Source organism: Ochotona princeps, chromosome 28, assembly GCF_030435755.1.
Source record: "Ochotona princeps isolate mOchPri1 chromosome 28, mOchPri1.hap1, whole genome shotgun sequence".
NCBI classification, from domain to species: domain Eukaryota; kingdom Metazoa; phylum Chordata; class Mammalia; order Lagomorpha; family Ochotonidae; genus Ochotona; species Ochotona princeps.
Genome location: NC_080859.1, coordinates 2670081 through 2688867, shown reverse-complemented (window position 1 = coordinate 2688867; position 18787 = coordinate 2670081). Strand labels below are relative to the sequence as shown.

The following is an 18787-nucleotide window of genomic DNA, read 5'->3' as shown; positions in this document are numbered from 1 at the left end:
GCTGCCCCTAAAACATGATTTTAAGTATCAGTGTTTTGAATGCAAAGACTAGGAAAAAATACAACTGGTATCACAGAATGCAAGGGGTTGTTAGGGATTTCTATGAATAATTTAATGCTAACAAACTTATAACTCAGAAGAAATGGACAGGGCCCGGTGGCAGTGGCCTAGCAGCTAAAAGTCCTCGCCTTGAACACACCGGGATCCCATATGGGCGCTGGTTCTAATCCCAGCAGCTCCACTTCCCATCCAGCTCCCTGCTTGTGGCCTGGGAAAGCAGTCAAGGACGGCCCAATGCTTTGGGACCCTGCACCCATGTGGGAGACCTGGAGGAAGTTCCTGGCTCCTGGCTTCAGATCGGCACAGCACCAGCCGTTGCAGTCACTTGGGGAGTGAATCATCTGACAGAAGATCTTCCTCTCTGTCTCTCCTCCTATCTGACTTTGTAATAAAATTTAAAAAAAAAATCAATGCGATTTATTAAAAAGAAATGGCCACACTGTTTCACAGATACACCTTACCAAGACTGAGCCATGCAGAAACACAGTACTAGACAGGCCAGTTACGGGAAGGGAGGTTTAACAGCAACTTAGAAGTCTCCCAGTAAAGGAAGCCCAGAGCCGGCAGCATCGCTGTGGAATTCCATCCAACATTTAAAGAATTAACACCAAATTCTCCTTAAATCATTGCAAGAAATAGAAGAGAAGGGAAATCTGTCAAATGCAGGCTATGAGGCCAGTATTATTTTCAAACCCAAACCAGATAGGGATACAGTAATAGCAACACAACGAAAGGCACAGGCTAATATCCTGGATGGACACAGATGTAAAATCCTCAACATAATATAATGTAAAATAAAATCCAACAGTACAGCTTGCAGATTGTTCACTACAATCAAGAGGGAGTCATTCCAGAAATGCAAGCATGGCTCAACACATGCAGATTAACACGTATGAGCCACATCAACAGAAAGAACAAAAATCCCAAGATTGGGCCTGGCACGGTAGCCTGGTGGTCAAGTCCTCGCCTTGCATGTGCTGGGATCCCATATGGGCAACAGTTCATGTCCTGGCTTCCCTGCTTCCCATCCAGCTCCCGGCTTGTGGCCTGCAGTCGAGGAAGGCCCAAAGCCTTGGGCCCCTGCACGCGTGTGGGAGACCCAGAAGAGGCTCCTGGCTCCTGGCTTTAGACTGGCTCAGCTATGGCTGTTGCAGCCACTGGGGAGTAAACCAGTGGACATATTTTCCTATCTCCTCTTCTCTCTGTATATCTGATTTTCCAATAAAAATAAATAAATCTTTTTTTAAAATCCCAAGATCATCTCAGAGATGTAGAAAACATATTTTGTAAAATCCAATATCCCTCCACAATTAAAAGGAAAAAAAACCCCTTTGAACAAATTAGGCATAAAAGCAACGTACTGTAATATAATAAGTCACATACAAGGAACAGAGGAGGACGCAATGAAATGGAAAGACATCTGTGTTTCTACAAGGAGCATACCCCGGAGATTTTCAAAGCAATAGAAATTCTACCAAAATCCCAGTGAAACTTTTCACAGAACCAGAAAAAAATGCAGCTAAAAATCTGTACAGAATCTTCAGACACCCGAGGAGCTGGAGAAGGAGGCGGGAGGCGCCACCCCGCCTGACTCAAAGACATCGTAGAGGGGAGGAACTGGGCCAACGGCCAACTGCCCCATGGTCCAGTGCCTCTCACCCCTGACCCCAGCTTCCTGCTCACAGAGCCTCACAACACTGACTCCAGCCCTTGGTTCTCGTCACCCAATGGGGACCCCTGGATTGCCTTCCTGACCACAGCACAGGGTGACTGGCCACGGCAGAGATGTGGGCGGGAAGCCAGTGGACAGCTGTGTGCTCACCTTCACTCTCGCTCTCCCTAATCAATCATATCACAAGGCGACAGTAATTACAATCGAACGGTGCCAGCATGGACACCAGCGGAACACAGCAGAGATCCCAGGAGCAAACCTCAGGCGCACAGGTGAGGGCTCGTGAACAAAGGGTCAAGGACACGCCCTGAGAGTCAGCCTTCAATACGTAGTTCCGGGAAAGACAGATACTTACATGTACAAGAAGGAAACGAAATCCCCATCTCATCATGTACAAAAATCAACTCAGAGTAAATACCTTAAATGTAAGAACTCTGAAACAACTGGAAGAAAACAGGGAAAAGGCTTCTACACATGGTCATTGGCAAAGATTTTTTTTTCTTTTGGCTCAGACCCCAAAAGTACAGGAAATAAAAGGCAAACAGACAGCTTCTGCAGGGCAAAGGAAATACTCAACAGAGAAACAGCACATGGGAGGGGAGGGGATGTCTACAAGCTACCTATATGACAAGGGGTTAATAACCAGGATGCACAAAGAACTCAGCTCACTAGGAAAAACCTTATTGGTCCAATTAAAACAGACAATAGCTCCAAAGAGACAGTTCCCAAAGGAAGACATCCAAACGGCCAGTAGGTCCATAAGAAAATGGTCAACATTGCTAATCACCAAGGAAACCCCAAGTGGAAGGAGAGACCAGCTCACTCCAGTGAGACCAGCTTCTTCCATGTAGGCGAAGAGCTATCCTTGCAGGCTGTGGGTGCAAATTTGCACAGTTCTTCCTCCAAAAACGAAACACAGGACTACCACACGGTCCTGTGAGCCCACAGGATCCGAAGGAAAGGAGGCCAGCCTGCTGAAGAGACATGCGCACGGCCCCGTGACCGCATTGCTGTCCCCAGCAGCCCCAGAAGGACGCCACCGGGTGCCTGCCCAGCGAGGAGCAGCCAGAGCCAGTGCAGAGCAGACACACGGCCGGGCAGCACTCTAAAGAGGATGGCCTCTTGCCATCTGCAGCAACGTGGACAGAACCGGAGGCCATCGTGTAAGTGAAATAAGCCAGACACAAAAAGATGTCTAATGCATGACCTCATGTTTGTATTTAGAGAAAGGGAAAGTGATCTCAGAGATGCAAAAATACCCTAGGGATGATCAGAGGCCGGCCCGAGATGGGAACGGTGGATCAACGGGGACAGAGTTGTCACCCACTAGAGGTGGAACTTCTGAGGTTCTATTGCACAACAGAGGACCACAGACAATGATATAATGTGTTGTATATTTCTCTATTAAGAAGCCTGTAAGATACGATTTTGAAAATCCATTCACCATAAGGAAATGGTAAATGCTAACCATGGTTAGACAGTACGCAAGCACCAAAACATCATGTGGTACTCCACCAATGTGCACAATTTTCATGTTACTAAAAATTAATTTAAATTAAACTCTTTTAAAAATAAATAAAACAAATCCTGTGTAAGAAAACAACTAAATGGGGGAACGGGGCAGGAGGCCCTAGTGTCATGGCTCAATTGGCTAATCTTCCCCTGCAAAAGCTGGCATCCCATATGGGCACTGTTTTGTGTCCTGGCTGCTCTACTTCCCATCAAGCTCCCTGCTTGTGGCCTGGGACCCTGCAGCTGCATGGGAGACCAGAGGGGGCTCCTGGCTCCTGATCAGCTCAGCTGTGGCCATTGCAGCCATTTGGGGAGTGAATCAGAGAATGGAAGATCTTTCTATCTCTCCTTCTCTCTGTAAAGTTGTATTTCCAATTATTCCATCAAGCAATCACTTAATCAGTCAATCAATCAATCTCTAAGAGAGAGAAAGGAAACGATTTAATGAATGCCAAGAGCAGGACCACTCAGGTTTGTGTGCTGCCTTGAAGTGAGACTTCTGGAACCACACTCCTCCCCACATCGTGGCCAGAAACAAAAGGATCATTCCCAGGGGCAAAGGAGCAGTCCCAGGCCCGGAGGGCGGGTGGAAGGCGCAGCCTTGAGGCACAGGTTGCTGCCGTCATGCGAATGTCTGCCGCAAGCCCTGACGGCTCAGTCACCCAGGAGGGACTAGAAAGAAACTGGCCTGCCCGCAGAAGCTGCTCAGAGGAAGGCTGACCCCGCGTGGCTGCCCGCTGTGACAACAGGTACATGTACACTTCCGGCCTGCACCAGGCAGCAGTGTGGGGACACCTTCCACACCACCCCAAATCCTAAACTGATCCAAGGCCAGCTCCATGGCTCAAGGATTAAGCTTCCATCTGCAGTGCTGGCATGCCACAGGGGCATCCGTTCGAGTCCAGGCTGCTCCACTTCCCACACAGCTCCCTGCCTGTGGCCTGGGAGAGCAGCAGAGAAGGTCCCAGTGCCTGGGCCCTGTGTCCACGCGGGTAACCCAGAAGGCCAGCTCTGCTCCAGCAGCTGCAGTCATCTGGGGAGTAAGCCAGTAGACGGAGGATCTCTCTCTGTTGATACTGTCTTTCAAATAAAAATAAATAAATAAGTAAATAAATAAATAAATAAATAAACGTTTTACAGATTTTGAACAAGAAGAGGAGGAGGAAGAGGAAGAAACAGCAGTCTCAAGCCAGCAGGACCAGTTGAAGAGACTGGAAGTCCCTCTCCAGTAGAGGTGCACAGCCCTGGGTCACAGCGGGCAGCCTCCAAGGCACCAGCTGCACCTGCAGGTGAGCCAGCGCGGCTGCCAGGAGCCGAGGCCACGCCCCTTGCCGCCTCACCTCAGGATGTTGGCCGTGGCTTTCCTTTCCTGAGGAAGGAGGTCTGGGTCCCGCAGAACTTCTTCCAATAAGTTCAGCACGTTCATCTTTAGTTCATTGTTGAGCTCAAAATCCTAGGAAATCAAATGAATCCTTTTCAGGCTCAGGTAGGGGCTGCTGTAGCAGCGAGCTCTCTCCACTTGGTTTCTAATGAGTGTTGAAGAGCTTCACTGGTTCATGGGCGATGAGGTTCAATTCCCACTTTCCCCAATTAGTAAATTCTGCTGTCTCAGGGACCTCAGGAGCCTGCCCCCGTGGTGACCCCGTTGGACTGCGCTGTCACAGCCGAGGATATGTGGCACAGCAGGCCACCCCTGGGAGTGCCACCCAGACAGGCCGCCCCCTGCCTTGTCTCATGCTTAGCAGGCGTGACACTCCCCAGCTTGCCCACGATTCATGATCCACAGGGCTCGTGGCCCCCGAGCTGAGCCGGCCACTGCCCACTCTCACCCCAGGACTTCCCTGGCAGGGAGCCAGCCAGCTGGGGCTGAGGGCATTGTCTCGGCCCGGGACACACAGGCCAGGGGGCTGGCTGGGTTCTCGACCCCAGGCAGAAAACAGCAGACCTGCAAGGGCAGGGGCAAAGGGCCCCTGTGTTGCAGGACCATGTGCAACCATGTGTCCCTCAAGGGACACCTACTGTTTATCCAGGGAGGCACCTGCTGTTCGCCTCAGATGGCCCAGGCATGGTGAACGCTCCTGCCTGGGGACGTGGGGGACGTGGGGGACACTGGGAGCCTGTCCTTCAACCACATGTGCACCTGGCACAGTGGGTGTGGGCAGCACACCTGTGTCTGCCTAGACCCCCTTCCCACCTGCCAGGTTGCAGATTCAGAGAACGAGGTGGGCGGGGGAGTGCTGCTTGTACAATGATGTCAGAGGTGACCCTTGAGCGTCCTGGCAAAGCCCCGATTACCTGTGCGTGCTTCGAGACCCAGTGACGGAGGACGTTCAGGACCCTGTTGGTGGCCGTTCTCCGGATGATGAATTCCTTGTCGCATGTCCTCTCGGTGTTGTTAAACCCTTAGGGGAAAAGAAACGCATGTGTTGTCACAAACGTCCAGCCTCAGGGACCTAGGAGAGGCCAGGGACTCTGGGGCATCTGTTAATGAAAGCTGCAAGTGACCCCCTTGGCAGGAGAGTGTGTGGCTTAGGACTGCTGTGACTTCCGCTTCCCTGTGACGCCATCAGCAGTGAGCCAATCCTGTCTGTGGCAGGTGCAGTCGTATGACATCACACTAATGTCACACGCTCACTAAAGGTTATGGGCTAGAGTGAAAGCTGCCACTTGTGTCTTCTCGTTAACAGAAGGCAAAAGAAGAATGTTAACAACACTGCGTGTCCCACCGGAGCTGCTCCCAGGATCTGTAGATGGATGGCCCAGGGTTTGGCTGCTGCTGTCACACATCATCTACAGTGCACGCACGTCCCGGCGGGCAGTATCACACAGAAGCGAGAGACATCTGCCAACTCAGTGTCCTGCTAAGATGCAGCCACCGGGCACTGGTCCTGACAGGAACACGGGCTGAATATAAACTAAGCTTAGATTGCTGCTGTGAAAGCTGGGATCACGGTGGATCTTGGACATACACACACAAGCTCTTAGCATCACGTGAACCTTATATGGCAGGGCCAAACTCCTAAGCCTCTGATAAATGAACTGCTCTGCTCTAGGCGGGGTGCCTGCAAAGCGCAGATCACACACACACACACACACACACACACACACACACACACACGAGTGGAAGCACTCTGTTCCCATCCAGCCCCGAAGCCCACCTGCAGGCAGGGCTTGGGCACTGAGGGTGCTGTGCAGCCTCCTGATCAGGGCTCTCCCCACAGCTGACAAAGGTTCCAACAGGACGCACGACTCCTGTCAACTTCCACACCACGGGGTGCGGGAGGGAGTGTGAAAGAACACTCTCCCAGCCTGGCTCTTCACTCAGCCACGCGGTCACTAACAGTCAGCTTTCCACTCAAGTGCAAAGGGCTAAGAACAATCACAGGCATCAAAGGCGCAGCAGGCGCGAGTGTAACTCCGAGCGCGCGTCTCTTCTAGCAGGTCACTGGGGGAGGCTACATGCCGTGAGTCGCCCGGGAAGTGAGGACATCACCGACACTTAGCCACACAGGCCTTGCAGCCCCCACCTGTGACATCCCCTCACCCCAAACACGCCGGTGTGCCCGTGCGCACTCTCCCACCGTGTGTGTCTGTAGGGTTTGCCTTTTGGTGTATCTCATACAAGGGGATCCCACAGATGTGGTATTCTGCACCTGGCCTTTCTTAGCGCAGACATCAGGTGGCTGCTGGCTGCCTGCTTTGTAAGCAGCGTTAGACTGGAATGCATCCACATCTGTTCACTCATGAGGGGCCCTTCTCTTACACTGCAGGGCCCCAGGGCAGAGACGGAAAGAGGTGGGAGACCCGGCAGTGCTGCCACCATGTCCCTGCCAGCACCACAGAAGGGGCTGGGCCTCTCCATGTTCTCACTGCCTCCCGCTGTTAGGTTTCCTAAAGTGGTTTCGTTGCTGATTACTAAGACACTATTTGTAATTGCACTGTTAAAACCTACTGAGACACGTTTTATGGCTTATGCATACTGGAGATGTGTTTATGTCTTCCATAAAGAGTGGAGAGTCCTCTTTCAAAGCAAAAAGACTATCTGACAGGCAGACTTACAGAGAGAGAGAGAGAGAGAGAGAGAGAGATGGGGGGGAGAGAGCCAGGGATGGAGAAGGAAAGAGAGAAAGACAGAGAGAGAGAGAGACAGAGACAGGGAGGGAGGAGGGAAGAGAGGGGGAGGGATGAGCAATAGAGAATGGCCCAGAGCCTTGGGACCCTGCATCCACATGGGTGGCAACTGAGACATCAACATCCCCATGACCCAGAAACTTTAGTACCACCTGGGTTCCAGGCGGAAGGAAGGCAGACGCCGCCTGCTGCTGCACGTGCAACAGAGCCAAGGGGGGCTGCATCAGACCCTCTGCACCGGGTGCGAGCACACTTGGGCAGGTGCAGGTGGTGCCCCTCCACAGGCAGGGGTTGCTCAGGCTCCGCTCTGCTTACTTTGGTGCCCACTCGCAGGATCTTCCTGTGACACTTAGCTAATTGTGAACTGAGGTCACTGCCTCATGATTAACATGGTCTCTCACGGCCTCAGGCTCAGTCTGTCATCACTGTTTTCACCACGTCCTACATACAGTCCATCAAGAATGTCTGCACCACCTGTTTCAGGCATCGCCCCTGTTCATGGAGTCCCAGCAGGAGGGTCTTCTAACCGATGGCTACCACCTCTATATCATCTGGCCTGGGCCCACTGTAGGTAAACTGCTGTAGACCATGGCTCCTTTTAACAAAGAGGTCGCCAGGGACTCTCTATTGTGCTTGGAAATTACCCTTCCACAGGACCCAGGGTAATGCACAGTCTAGTTGTTTTGTAAATTATTGCCCAAATGCCGGTCAGTTGGCGATGCAGTACGAATGTATTTGTTTGCTTGTGCCTGCATTCACCTGTGCACACCCACACACTCATGCACATACACATACCTACACACATGTACACTCATGTAGACATACCCACACCCGTGCACACCCACAAGGCACACTCGTGCATACACACACCGTGCACACCCACACACACCCATGCACACTCATGCACATACACACCCACGCAACTCATGCATATATACACCCACGCAAACTCGTGCATACACACACCCGTGCATGCTCATGCATACACTCATGTATACACACCCACACACTCGTGCATGCACACCCATGCACACTCACGCATACACACTCATGTACACACACCCACACACACTTGAACACACGTGTGCATACTTACACCCATGTACACTCATGCATATACACACCCACACACACATGCATGTACACACCCACGCACACTCACGCACACACTCATCCATATATTTGCACACCCATGCACACTTGAACACAATTGCACATGCTCACACGCCCATGTACACATGCATATGCACACCCATGCACACTTGTGCATACACATACCCACACAGGCACACTCATGCACACGTGCACATACATGTATACTCATGCATACACAGGTCCCCCTAAGTGCGCACTCATGCACACACACCCATGCACACCGGACACACTCCCTCGCACACATATGTGTACATATGGGTGTGCCAGGGGGACAGAGAATGACTGCATGGGCTGTGGGGTGTGCATTTATTTCCACTCTGTGCTCTGGTCTGTGGGATCATCTGAGCAGGAGATGCAGCAGCAATCACACTAGGGCAGGTTCTAGAAGTGAGTAGAGGGGCAGCCAATAGGAACGGCTTACTGGGAGTCACAATCCTTCAAGAGACCCAGACTTAGACAACCCTAACTAAGGAATCCTAACTTCCCAGACTTGATAGGCTTTTGTGTGGTGATTATACCAGTCCCACCACCAGGGGGAGCCCAAGGTGCCTATGAGCCAGCTTCAACTGCCAAAAAGCATGATCAAAGATGAAGACTCGCCAGAGCAGACACAAGAGGATGCACCGAGGCTCTGCTTGCTCGGTTTGCAGAGGCAAGCACAACTGCCAGGTCTCTTCCTATTGCTAAGCAACAGCTGTGTGAAAAGCTATCCGTTCTCAGCCCTAGAGTGGCAGAAAAACGACTCTATTCAATTCAGAGTGTTGCTAGTGACTGTTCAGGGACCTCGGAGCGACATGTTGGCTTCAGAAACACCCTCTACAAGTTCCAAAGTGTGTAGTAGACCACATGCCAGGGGGCTGAATCCAGACTGACTTCTAAAATGAAAAGCTGCTCCTTAAATCCAATCTGATGCTTTAATCTGAGTTTGCTGGCCACTATGAGACACCTGCACCTGTTAGTGCCGCATTACACAGTCCCCCAACACGTGGAGACCTCAGACAACAAACACTTCTCCAGGAGAAGAACTGGGAGGCTCCACTGGGTTCCTTGTGAGCCCACAGTCTCCATCCTGCAGACCTGCAGGATATCCCACACGTACACACATGTGTACACACGCACGCACACAGAGCTGTGGACAGGTGCCTTCCAGCTGGCTTTCCCACCTCAAGGTTCCTCCTCACACATGGCAGCTGCTTCCTCTCGCCTGACCAAGAAGTAACACCAAGCCTCTGACAACCCGGGCTCCAGTCTCACGTGGTCATTTCTTCTTGTTATTCATCGGAAGTGAGGGTAAGAGGGCAGAGGCTACACCCAGGGAACGGGCGAAGAGCCACTTCTCGCAGGGAAGAACATGGGAGCAAGCGATGGCAGAGCTCCAGTGCCACCAGACCTCCCAGAAGAAATGCTCTAGTGGGGGCGACATGGAAACCAAAGGACCCAGTCCCAGTCATGCTCTCCGTAGGGAAGGCAGAGGACGGGTTGGTCACAGGTCCTGGGGACCCTCTCTTCATTGTTTTACACATTAAAAGCATTTTTAAGTTTATTCAGGAGGGAGGGAGGGAGGGAAGGAGGGAGGGGGAGAGAGGGAGAGAGAGAGAGAGAGAGAGAGAGAGAGAGAGAGAGATCGGTGCAAAGAGACAGGCTGCATCTGCTGCCTCGCTTCCCAAGTGCCCACAGCCATCAAGGCTGGGCTAGACCAAAGTCAGTGGACTAGGAACTCAATGTGCACGCCCCATGTGGGCAGCAGGGACCTGGTCACTGACACCATCACTGCTGCCTCGCCTTGGGCACACAGGCAGCTGGAGACGGGTGCGGAGTCCAGGTGCTCCTAACAGTCGGCTAAGCACCGGACCCATAACGCACGTCCTCCTGCTCCTGCCTCACCACTGATTGCTTTAAACATCAAGTACCCACGAGGCCAAGGTATATATTATATATACATTATATATATACATTATATATATTATATATTATATATCTGATGGGAATGTAAAATAAATATATACTGCTGGTGGATATGCTTTCAGAAACATTTCAAATAATAAAAGTATTTGTAAGTAAAAATATATCCATAATGCTGATGGGAATATAAAATGGGACAGCCACTTTTTGAAGTACTTTGAGAGTTTGCTAAACTTAAACGTAAGCTCTGCAGCGCAGCCGGCAGCTCCACTCCCAGGAATGTACTCCACACAAAAGAAAATAAAGAGCATGCAGGAATCCACACCTGAGCAGTGATAGCAGCCAGAAAAGCAAAATAATCCAAATCCCCATCTCCCGAGGGACAGGTGTAACAAGGTGGGCTTTCCGTCCACGGAACCTTCTCTCCAGTCGCAAGAACCAAGTGACTGAAAGATGTGACGATAACTATGCTGAGTAGGAGAGGCCTGCCACAAGAGAACAAATGGCACACAATTCCCTGCATGTTACATGTGCCGAACAGACACATCCCCAGACGGAAGGGAGGCCAGCAGGTCCCAGGGACTGGGAGGGACTCCCGCGAGCGCAGGCCCACAGTGCAGGCCTTCTTCCCAGTGGGCAAGCATCAATCTCTGAGGCACTGTCAGCTTCCAGTGGGGCAACTCCGGTATGTGAGTCACAGCTCAATAAAGCTGTTTAAAAAACATGACTAGAGAACGATTACTGCAACAGTTTCTACTGGAGATGCAGAACACAGAGCTGCTGACATGTTACAGAACTCCAGGCAACCCTTCCCTGTTTTTGTGATCATGTGACTCAACTGTACAAGGAGTGCATGGGGTGACATGCCTGCCGAAAGGTAAGGCGCAACGGTACCTAAGGTCTAGAAGGAGGAGAAGTGCTTGCATTTTTTTTCTGTAGCCCACTGCAAATAATACAGCTCACGGACTGCGACAAAGACAGGGGCTCAAACCCCGAGTTGCTGGTCCAGGACCAGGGCACGGAGCAAGCAAGAAGCTCTCAGGTTTCCCAGGTGGCCCTCCCGCTGCAGTCGAGCACTGCAGTCTGTTATCACAGGACTAGACTGACCCTTGGCCTTCAGTCTTGACCCATCACAGGCACAGAGAGGTCAAAGCACATTGTCTAAAGTGACTCAGAGGGCATGGTCAGCCTCTTCACCGCCAGCCCACCAGCCTGCCCTGACCCTACCCCAGAAACACCAAAGGCACAGGGTACTACGGAACTGCAGAGTGAGACCAGGCAGTTCCTGGAGCGCCATGGTGAGAGGGTCAGGGAGACCCAGCTGCTTCAGCCACATGCTTCTGCCGAATCTGATGAGAACTTGGGAACATACACATGCTTGCTATTAATGACGAAGGCTCAGCACAGCAGCACATTCAAACACATGCATTCCAACACAGCTCCTCTGTCTACTGCTTCTCAGCCAGCCCACAGTGGGACCACCCATGGGATTTTAAGACCACCTGACTTCCAAGATGGGCCTCAGGCCAATCAAGGCAGAATGTCTGCTGAAGGAGCAGTATGGGTTTTTTGTGTGCTTTTCCTTTTTTGCAAGGTTTATTTGCACAATTCACTAGAAAAGCAGAGCAACATAGAGAAAAAGAGGAAGAGACGGAAGGAGGGAGGGAGGGAGGGAGAGAGAAAGAGAGAGAAAGAGAGAGAGAGAGAGAGAGAGAGAGAGAGAGAGAGAGAGCGCTTCCAGCTGTCAGTTGGCTTCCCAGGCTCCCAAATGCCTGCACTAGCCAGAGCTGGGCCAGGCTGAAGCCAAGAGCCTGTGATTCCATCAAGGTCCCTCATGTGAGTGGCAGGAGCCAAGGTGCTTGAGCCATCACCTGTCGCATCCCAGAGGCACAAACAGGAAGCTGGATCAGGATACAAGAGCCAGGCCTTGCACTGGTCTTCTCATGAGGTGTGGACATCTCAAGTTGAGGCTTAATCCACTATGCCAAAACCCCTGCTTGTCCCTTATTTTAAACACTTGTTCTCATTTCAATGGTCCCCTAGCTCAGACAGTAGCATTGGCTGTATGTGGCAGGACTGGCTTTACTTTTAAGGAAACAGACCATGAATTACCTACTTTTCAAAAGCACCAGGTAACTGCCAGTGAAAGTCACAGTTCCTTTAAGTCACTGTGCCATTAACTTCCTGTAAGTGCAGTCAATTATCCAGTACTCAGACACAATTGCACAGAATGGTAAGACACATTGTCTCCTCAAGGACTATCAAGAATTGCTTATAGAACCCCCACAACTGTTGTTTCCACTCCTGTGAAAACAAGCCAGCTCGCACCACTCCACTTGACTTTAGATCATTTCACGGCTCTGTAATCAGCGCTGGAGAATCAGGTGTGCACCAAGTGTCTCGCTACACCCCATGCTCTTATTCACTGGATCTGCATTTCTGTGTAGCTCTAACTTGAGCCCAGCTGCACCTGCAGATTCCCTGTATCAGCAGCTGCGCACACGCACACGCACACGCACACACTCACTTTGATCCCAGTGTGACTCAGAGATTCCAAGTCGGAACAGATGCCTGCAAACGCATTTCAGCCAGTGTGGAGCCCCTGCCACTATTCCCTGGTTTTCCTCCCCATGGAAGAAGGGCTTATTTGAGACTGGGAAGGAAACAGAGAGGGCAGCATGTCCGCATCCTGCTTGGGCCCCAGCCAGCGAATCCTGCTCTTTCCCTGTGGACGGCATTTGCTGCTGTTTGCCACGCCACCACTGAGCTGATGGTTATGTGCCGTTGGACTGTTGCTGCCTGCCCCTAGCACCTCACAGAAAGCATTTCCTGTAGCTACATGATCCCCAGAACAACCTGGCACATGGACCAGGATGGCAACAGGTTTAAGAGCCAGGGCCTCCCAGTGGCCCTGGGAGGTGCCCTAAGTGTGAGTGACTTCATACCCTCCCCGAGTACCAGGGCTGCCTGGGCCTGGCCCAGCCCTGGCTGTTCTGGACATTTGAGGAACAAACCAGTGAAGGAAAGACCTACGTAACTAAAGGGGGCAAGATATGGAAACAGACAAGCAAATACCCACGGGTGGCCTCAGGCAGACCCAGATACTGCCCGCAGTGAACGCGGCCAGGGCTGCCCCATCTCTGGCTGCATTCGCATTTCCTCTTGCCGTAACTAGAAAACGTGCTGACCATTACAGAGGAACGGCAGAGCGTGCAGGCATCTGCAGGGGACGCGTGGGAGCAGCTTTCTCACCACCACAGGTTCGTGCCCCAGCAGCTCCACTTCCCTGCTTGTGGCCTGGGAAGGCAATGGGGGATGGCCAAACTAACATCTTGGGCCCTGAACCCATGTGAGAGACCCGGATGAAACTCCTGGATCCTGGTTTTGTATCAGATCAGCTCAGTTCCAGCCACTGTGGCCTCCTGGGCAGTGAATACTGAATGAAAGATCTTTGTAACTCTGCTTTTCAAGTAAAAACGAAATAAATCTTAAAATAATAATAAGAATAAAAGGTTTTTGCCTGGGGTACCTGTTGATCCCACAGCACTTGCTTCAGGTCAAGCCCCTCTGCGCTTTCAGCCCCACTCCCTGCTAACACACCCGGCAGCCTTGGGTCTTTGCCATGTGTGCGGGAGACCAGGGTGGGGCTCCAGGCTCTTGCTTTCAGTCTGGCCCCGCCCCCCGCCCTGGCTGCACCCTGGCCCTGCCCTGACTCCTCCCCAGCCCCAGCCTGGCCCAACCCTGGCTGCACCCTGGCCCCAGCCTGGCCCTGCCCCAGCCCCAACTTGGTCCCACCCCTGTCCAAGCCTGGTCTTACCCTGGCTGTTGGGGGGGCATTTGGAGAGTGAACCAGCAAAAGGGAGCTCTCCATCTCTGTCACTCTGCCTATCAAAAAATTGAAATGTTGGGAGGGCCCAGTGCAGTGGCCTAGCGGCTAAAAGTCCTCGTCTTGAACACGCCAGGATCCCATTTGGGCGCCGGTTCTAATCCCAGCAGCTCCACTTCCCATCCAGCTCCCTGCTTGTGGCCTGGGAAAGCAGTCGAGGACGGCCCAAAGGTTTGAGATCCTGCACCCATGTGGGAGACCCGGAAGAAGTTCCTGGTTCCCAGCTCCAGATCGGCGCAGCACCAGCCGTTGCGGCTCACTTGGGGAGTGAATCATCGGACGGAAGATCTTCCTCTCTGTCTCTCCTCCTCTCTGTACATCTGACTTTGTAATAAAAATAAATAAATCTTTAAAAAAATTGAAATGTTGGGATAGTGAACTGCGCCTGTAGGGACTCCCGTTCTTGTGGAGTACGCACAACACATAACATTCCATGACAGCTGACGTCCACTGTACACCATCTCTGTTACTCAGATACAGAATTGCACAGGCACTGCCTGCCATGACTACCATGATGTCATTTTATAGTTTAGGAGAGGTACTCCTGGGCCAGGTGGAAAATGGTTTACTAATAAAATACACAATGGTTTAATGGACCCTGATGGTCAGAACTGCCAGGTTTACTTTGTGTAAAGATTTAGCAACAAATTGCAGCTTTACTTTCACGTTACACTCTTGAACATTAAGGGACAGGAATAATGAATTGCACTGTCACCTGTGAGAATGCTGGGCTGTTATTGTCTTCTCTGCCCTGAACACTATGTGGCAGCAAGGAGGAGTGGGAGCTGCAGGGGAGCCCTGCCTGCCCACGGCACCAGTTGTCCCTCCCACCTCGCAAGTGCTCCACGGAATTGGAGACGCATTCCCAGGAAGCACACCAGTAAGGTTGGAGAAGTCCCTGGTGCCACCTGCCCCGGAGAAGAGGCAGGAATGACTGAGGGATTGACTGAGCTCCCATGGGTATTTATAGAACACGACGTGATGCTTTGACACGCTCGCACCTGCCGTGGAAAGGGTCACTCACAGTCTCATCTTTTGCCGTGTGTGGTGAGAGCAGGTAAATCTCCTCCCTCTGTGGCGTTCAAGTACATGGAACTTCATCATTAACAACGGACACCTCTGCACGCCAGAGCCCCTGAACCCCCTTTTACCTGAGGGGAACACTGTGCCCCGACCACCTTCTCCACACTTCCCTCGTGAACCCCACTCCCTTCCCCGCATCTCCACACAGCACCTGCCTCTCTGAGCCTGGCTCATTCCCCTCAGCACCACATCCCTCAACGCCACGACCCTCAGCACCACGACCCTCAGAGCCACGTCCCTCAGTACCACATCCCTCAGAGCCACGTCCATCAGAGCCACGTCCCTCAGTGCCACGTCCCTCAGTACCATGTCCCTCAGTGCCACATCCCTCAGCATCTCCTGTGCTGTTGCACAGGGCAAGACTGGTAAAGGTGCTGATCCAACAGGGAGTTCTCCTCCCCATGCACCAGGGCCCAGCACAGGCAGCAGCTGGGAACCAGCTTTCTCAGCAAGGAGTCTGGACTCCGGAGGTCAAGGTGCTGACCCCGTGTCTGACTTGGCTGCCCTCTCCTCCTCACCTGGTGGGCTTCCATGTCCTGCGGCGGCAGTGGCAATGGCAAAGGCAGAGGCCGGCGACACAGAGCAGTAGGTGTTGTCGGTGGTCTGTCCTATCATTTAAAAAGAAAGAAAGGAGAAGGAACGGTGAGGCACATGGATTGTGTTCTACAGCGAACATTCTCCCTTTTATTCCTGCACAAGGTGAAGGTCACAATGTGCTCAGCCTTTAAGTCTGGCCCCAAATTCTTGCAGGGGACCGTGAACTCAGGAGAGTCTGTCCTAAGTTCCAGTGGCTGGACCAAGGCCTAGCGCCTGTTGTCTCGGAGCTTCTCAGGCCAGTGGGCCTCTAAGAGTCCCAGAGCATGGCAGTGCCAGGGCTAACAACCACCCAGGAAAACCCCACAAGACTGCAGCCCAGGCCTCCTGTGAGTGGCTGAGAGTGACCTCTGTGGGCTGTGCTTCCTTCATCGGCTACAATGTCCCACCCGGTGTGTGGGTTGAAAGGGGCCTCTGGTTTCCTAACTGTGTGTCATCTTCCAACGTGCAATAACTGGCTAGAGGGGAGATAGGAAACTTGGAGATCTTCAAGCAGCTCTGGGGACTGCAGGATATCTTCCCAGCAGGAAAAACAGGCAGGACATCAGAGGATCTCGACCCCTCCTCTCATCTTGTTACTCCCATCAGAGAACACTGGCTGTGCTCCAGGACAAACTCTAGGGGAACCCTTACAATTTCCATCATTGGTCCCACACAAGCAACCTTGTTTTAGATAAAATCGTGTTGTTCATAAGGTTCCTCCCCAGTTGTGGTGTGCCAGATGAGCCTGCTGACATGTACCACACTGGGACTCATGGGGAAGGACCCGGATCTAGACGTTTGGCAGTCAGCCCTGAGATGTTCCCACCAGCATCCATTGGAGGACAGCCCAGTCCAATCACGTGGCCCTGCTGCTTGACCCCTCAGGAACAGGACTTCCTCCTTTTCATCGTTAACAAATCCTGACAGCAGAACAGTAAGGCAAAAGTACAAGCAGGCCCTGGCAGTGGCTGTCCGGGCTCTCACCTCCAGGCTGGCGGTAGCGCAGGTGCCGGGGCGTGGAGGGCGATCTACATGGAGACAGCTCTGCAGCGTCCACAGCAGCCTGAGATCCCTCGGCACCTGCTCGCTCCACGGGTGCTGCCGTAGACTCTGAGGTCACTGCTGTAAGACATTGGGCATGTGAGCCACCAGGGTGTGGGGCTCAGCAGCCTCCAGGCAGGACGTGCAGTCAGGAGCCTCCTGCCAGGGTCCCGCGTGTGAATGACACAGTGCATCATGGGTGACAGAGGTTTCCCTCCTGTTTGCTTCTTTATTCAGGGTTATCATCTGAGGCAGCCCCCTGGGACACTGACTCCTAATGTCAACTGCCCCGTGGGACTGGGAGCCCGGCCAGCCCCCTCTGTCCAATGCCAACAGCACATGGCAAAATGAAGAGAGGGCTATGTCCTAGCTTCCTTCACCTGTCAGAAAGGTTTTGCTTCCTGGGCAGGGAGAGTCCAGTTTTTCCAGATGACAAACCAGTTTGGGAGGAAAGCTGGCCTTCACTGATTATCTGCGTGGGGTGCTCCCCAGGACGAGAGCGCCAACCAACTGTGGCAGCTGAAATGCACGTGGCCTGACATTCAGTCACCGCTTCTGTCCCCACTGGCATCAGCCACATCCCAAGTGCTGGGTGGCCGCACATGGCTGGTGGCTCTAGTGCTGCAGAGCACAGACCAGGGGGCACCTCCTGAGTGCCCCCGGCGGAGCTCAGATCCAGAGCTGCAGGCTGGTTGGAAGCCAGAGGAAGCGGGGGTCCCTGTGGACAGCTAGCATGCCAAGACTTAACGGCCATTATCCGAGGCCCGAGGGCTACAGCTGCTGACCTTTCTATAGGTGTCAACTGAGCAAAAATTATGACTTCATGCATATTCTTTCAAGAAAAAAAAAGCATACAAGAGTGAGAATAAATTTCTAAGAGTCTAGCTACTGCTTTGTTCTTAACTCACAGACAAAAGCTCACCGTCACCACCTCTGATCCTGCCCCTCTCTGATAGTGGAGCACTTCCCTGGGCATTCACATCCCAGATCCCCTCACCCCTGCCCTGACAAACTCTACAAGGATTTCACACAGAGCCACTAGCACACCTGTGTGCGATTTGCCCCTTCCATGTGGGGCCCGGATGTCATTCCTTTAAAACAGAAAATGGCTGGAGGAAGAGAGCTGGTTACGTGCCTGCCCCGAGCGAATGGCATCATCCCAGCGGAGCTGGCAGCAGGCGAAGACTCAGTGCTTAGCTATGAGTTTCAATGTTTCCAAAATAGCTCCCTCATGCTGGAGGAAGCAGCTGTGGTGCCAACAGGAGAGCAGAATGCAGGCTTGTGCTCTCTGTCTGAGTCACCAGCCACTCGTCCCAGCAGGAGGAGAAAGAGCCCCTTTAGCAATGAGAGGGGACACAAAACCTGCCCAGGAGAGGCTGGGCAGGCTCCAGCAGGGGCGGGAAGACAGCAAACTAAGGCACCTAGCCTACAGGGAGCCCTGATGGCCAGGCGCTCATCTATGACTGTCCTGGCACGTGGTCTGGCCTGCTTGAGCAGTGGACAGACAGGGCCTCAGAACAGCAATGTTCTGGGTGGATTCTGAGACAGGCTACCTGCCATGATCTCCAGTGGTGCCCGGGCCATGAGCTGGCTGGCCCTGGTACTACACAGTGCTCCTGGTGCACACTGGTCAAGCCCAGACCAGGGTCCAGGCCCTGCAAGGCTCGTGCCCAGGGACTGCACTGTTTCGTTCACATGGAGGTATTCTCCATATGCCTCCTCCCTCCAGGCCATCAGGGGTTTGGGTGCCAGGAAACACTGCAAGGGTG

The 18787-nt window shown here is 52.6% G+C and overlaps 1 protein-coding gene across 1 annotated transcript in view; it reads right to left on the bottom strand.

The window, feature by feature from the left end:
• RASGRF2 (Ras protein specific guanine nucleotide releasing factor 2) overlaps nt 1–18787 on the bottom strand; it is a 116328-nt gene that overhangs the window by 11216 nt on the left and 86325 nt on the right. Inside the window, exons 16-19 of the mRNA XM_058656306.1 lie at nt 16962–17099; nt 15920–16009; nt 5540–5646; nt 4585–4697 (exon numbers count right to left, since the gene is read on the bottom strand). Of these exons, the coding sequence (XP_058512289.1) occupies nt 4585–4697; nt 5540–5646; nt 15920–16009; nt 16962–17099 (448 nt within the window). The remainder of the gene's footprint in view (nt 1–4584; nt 4698–5539; nt 5647–15919; nt 16010–16961; nt 17100–18787) is intronic.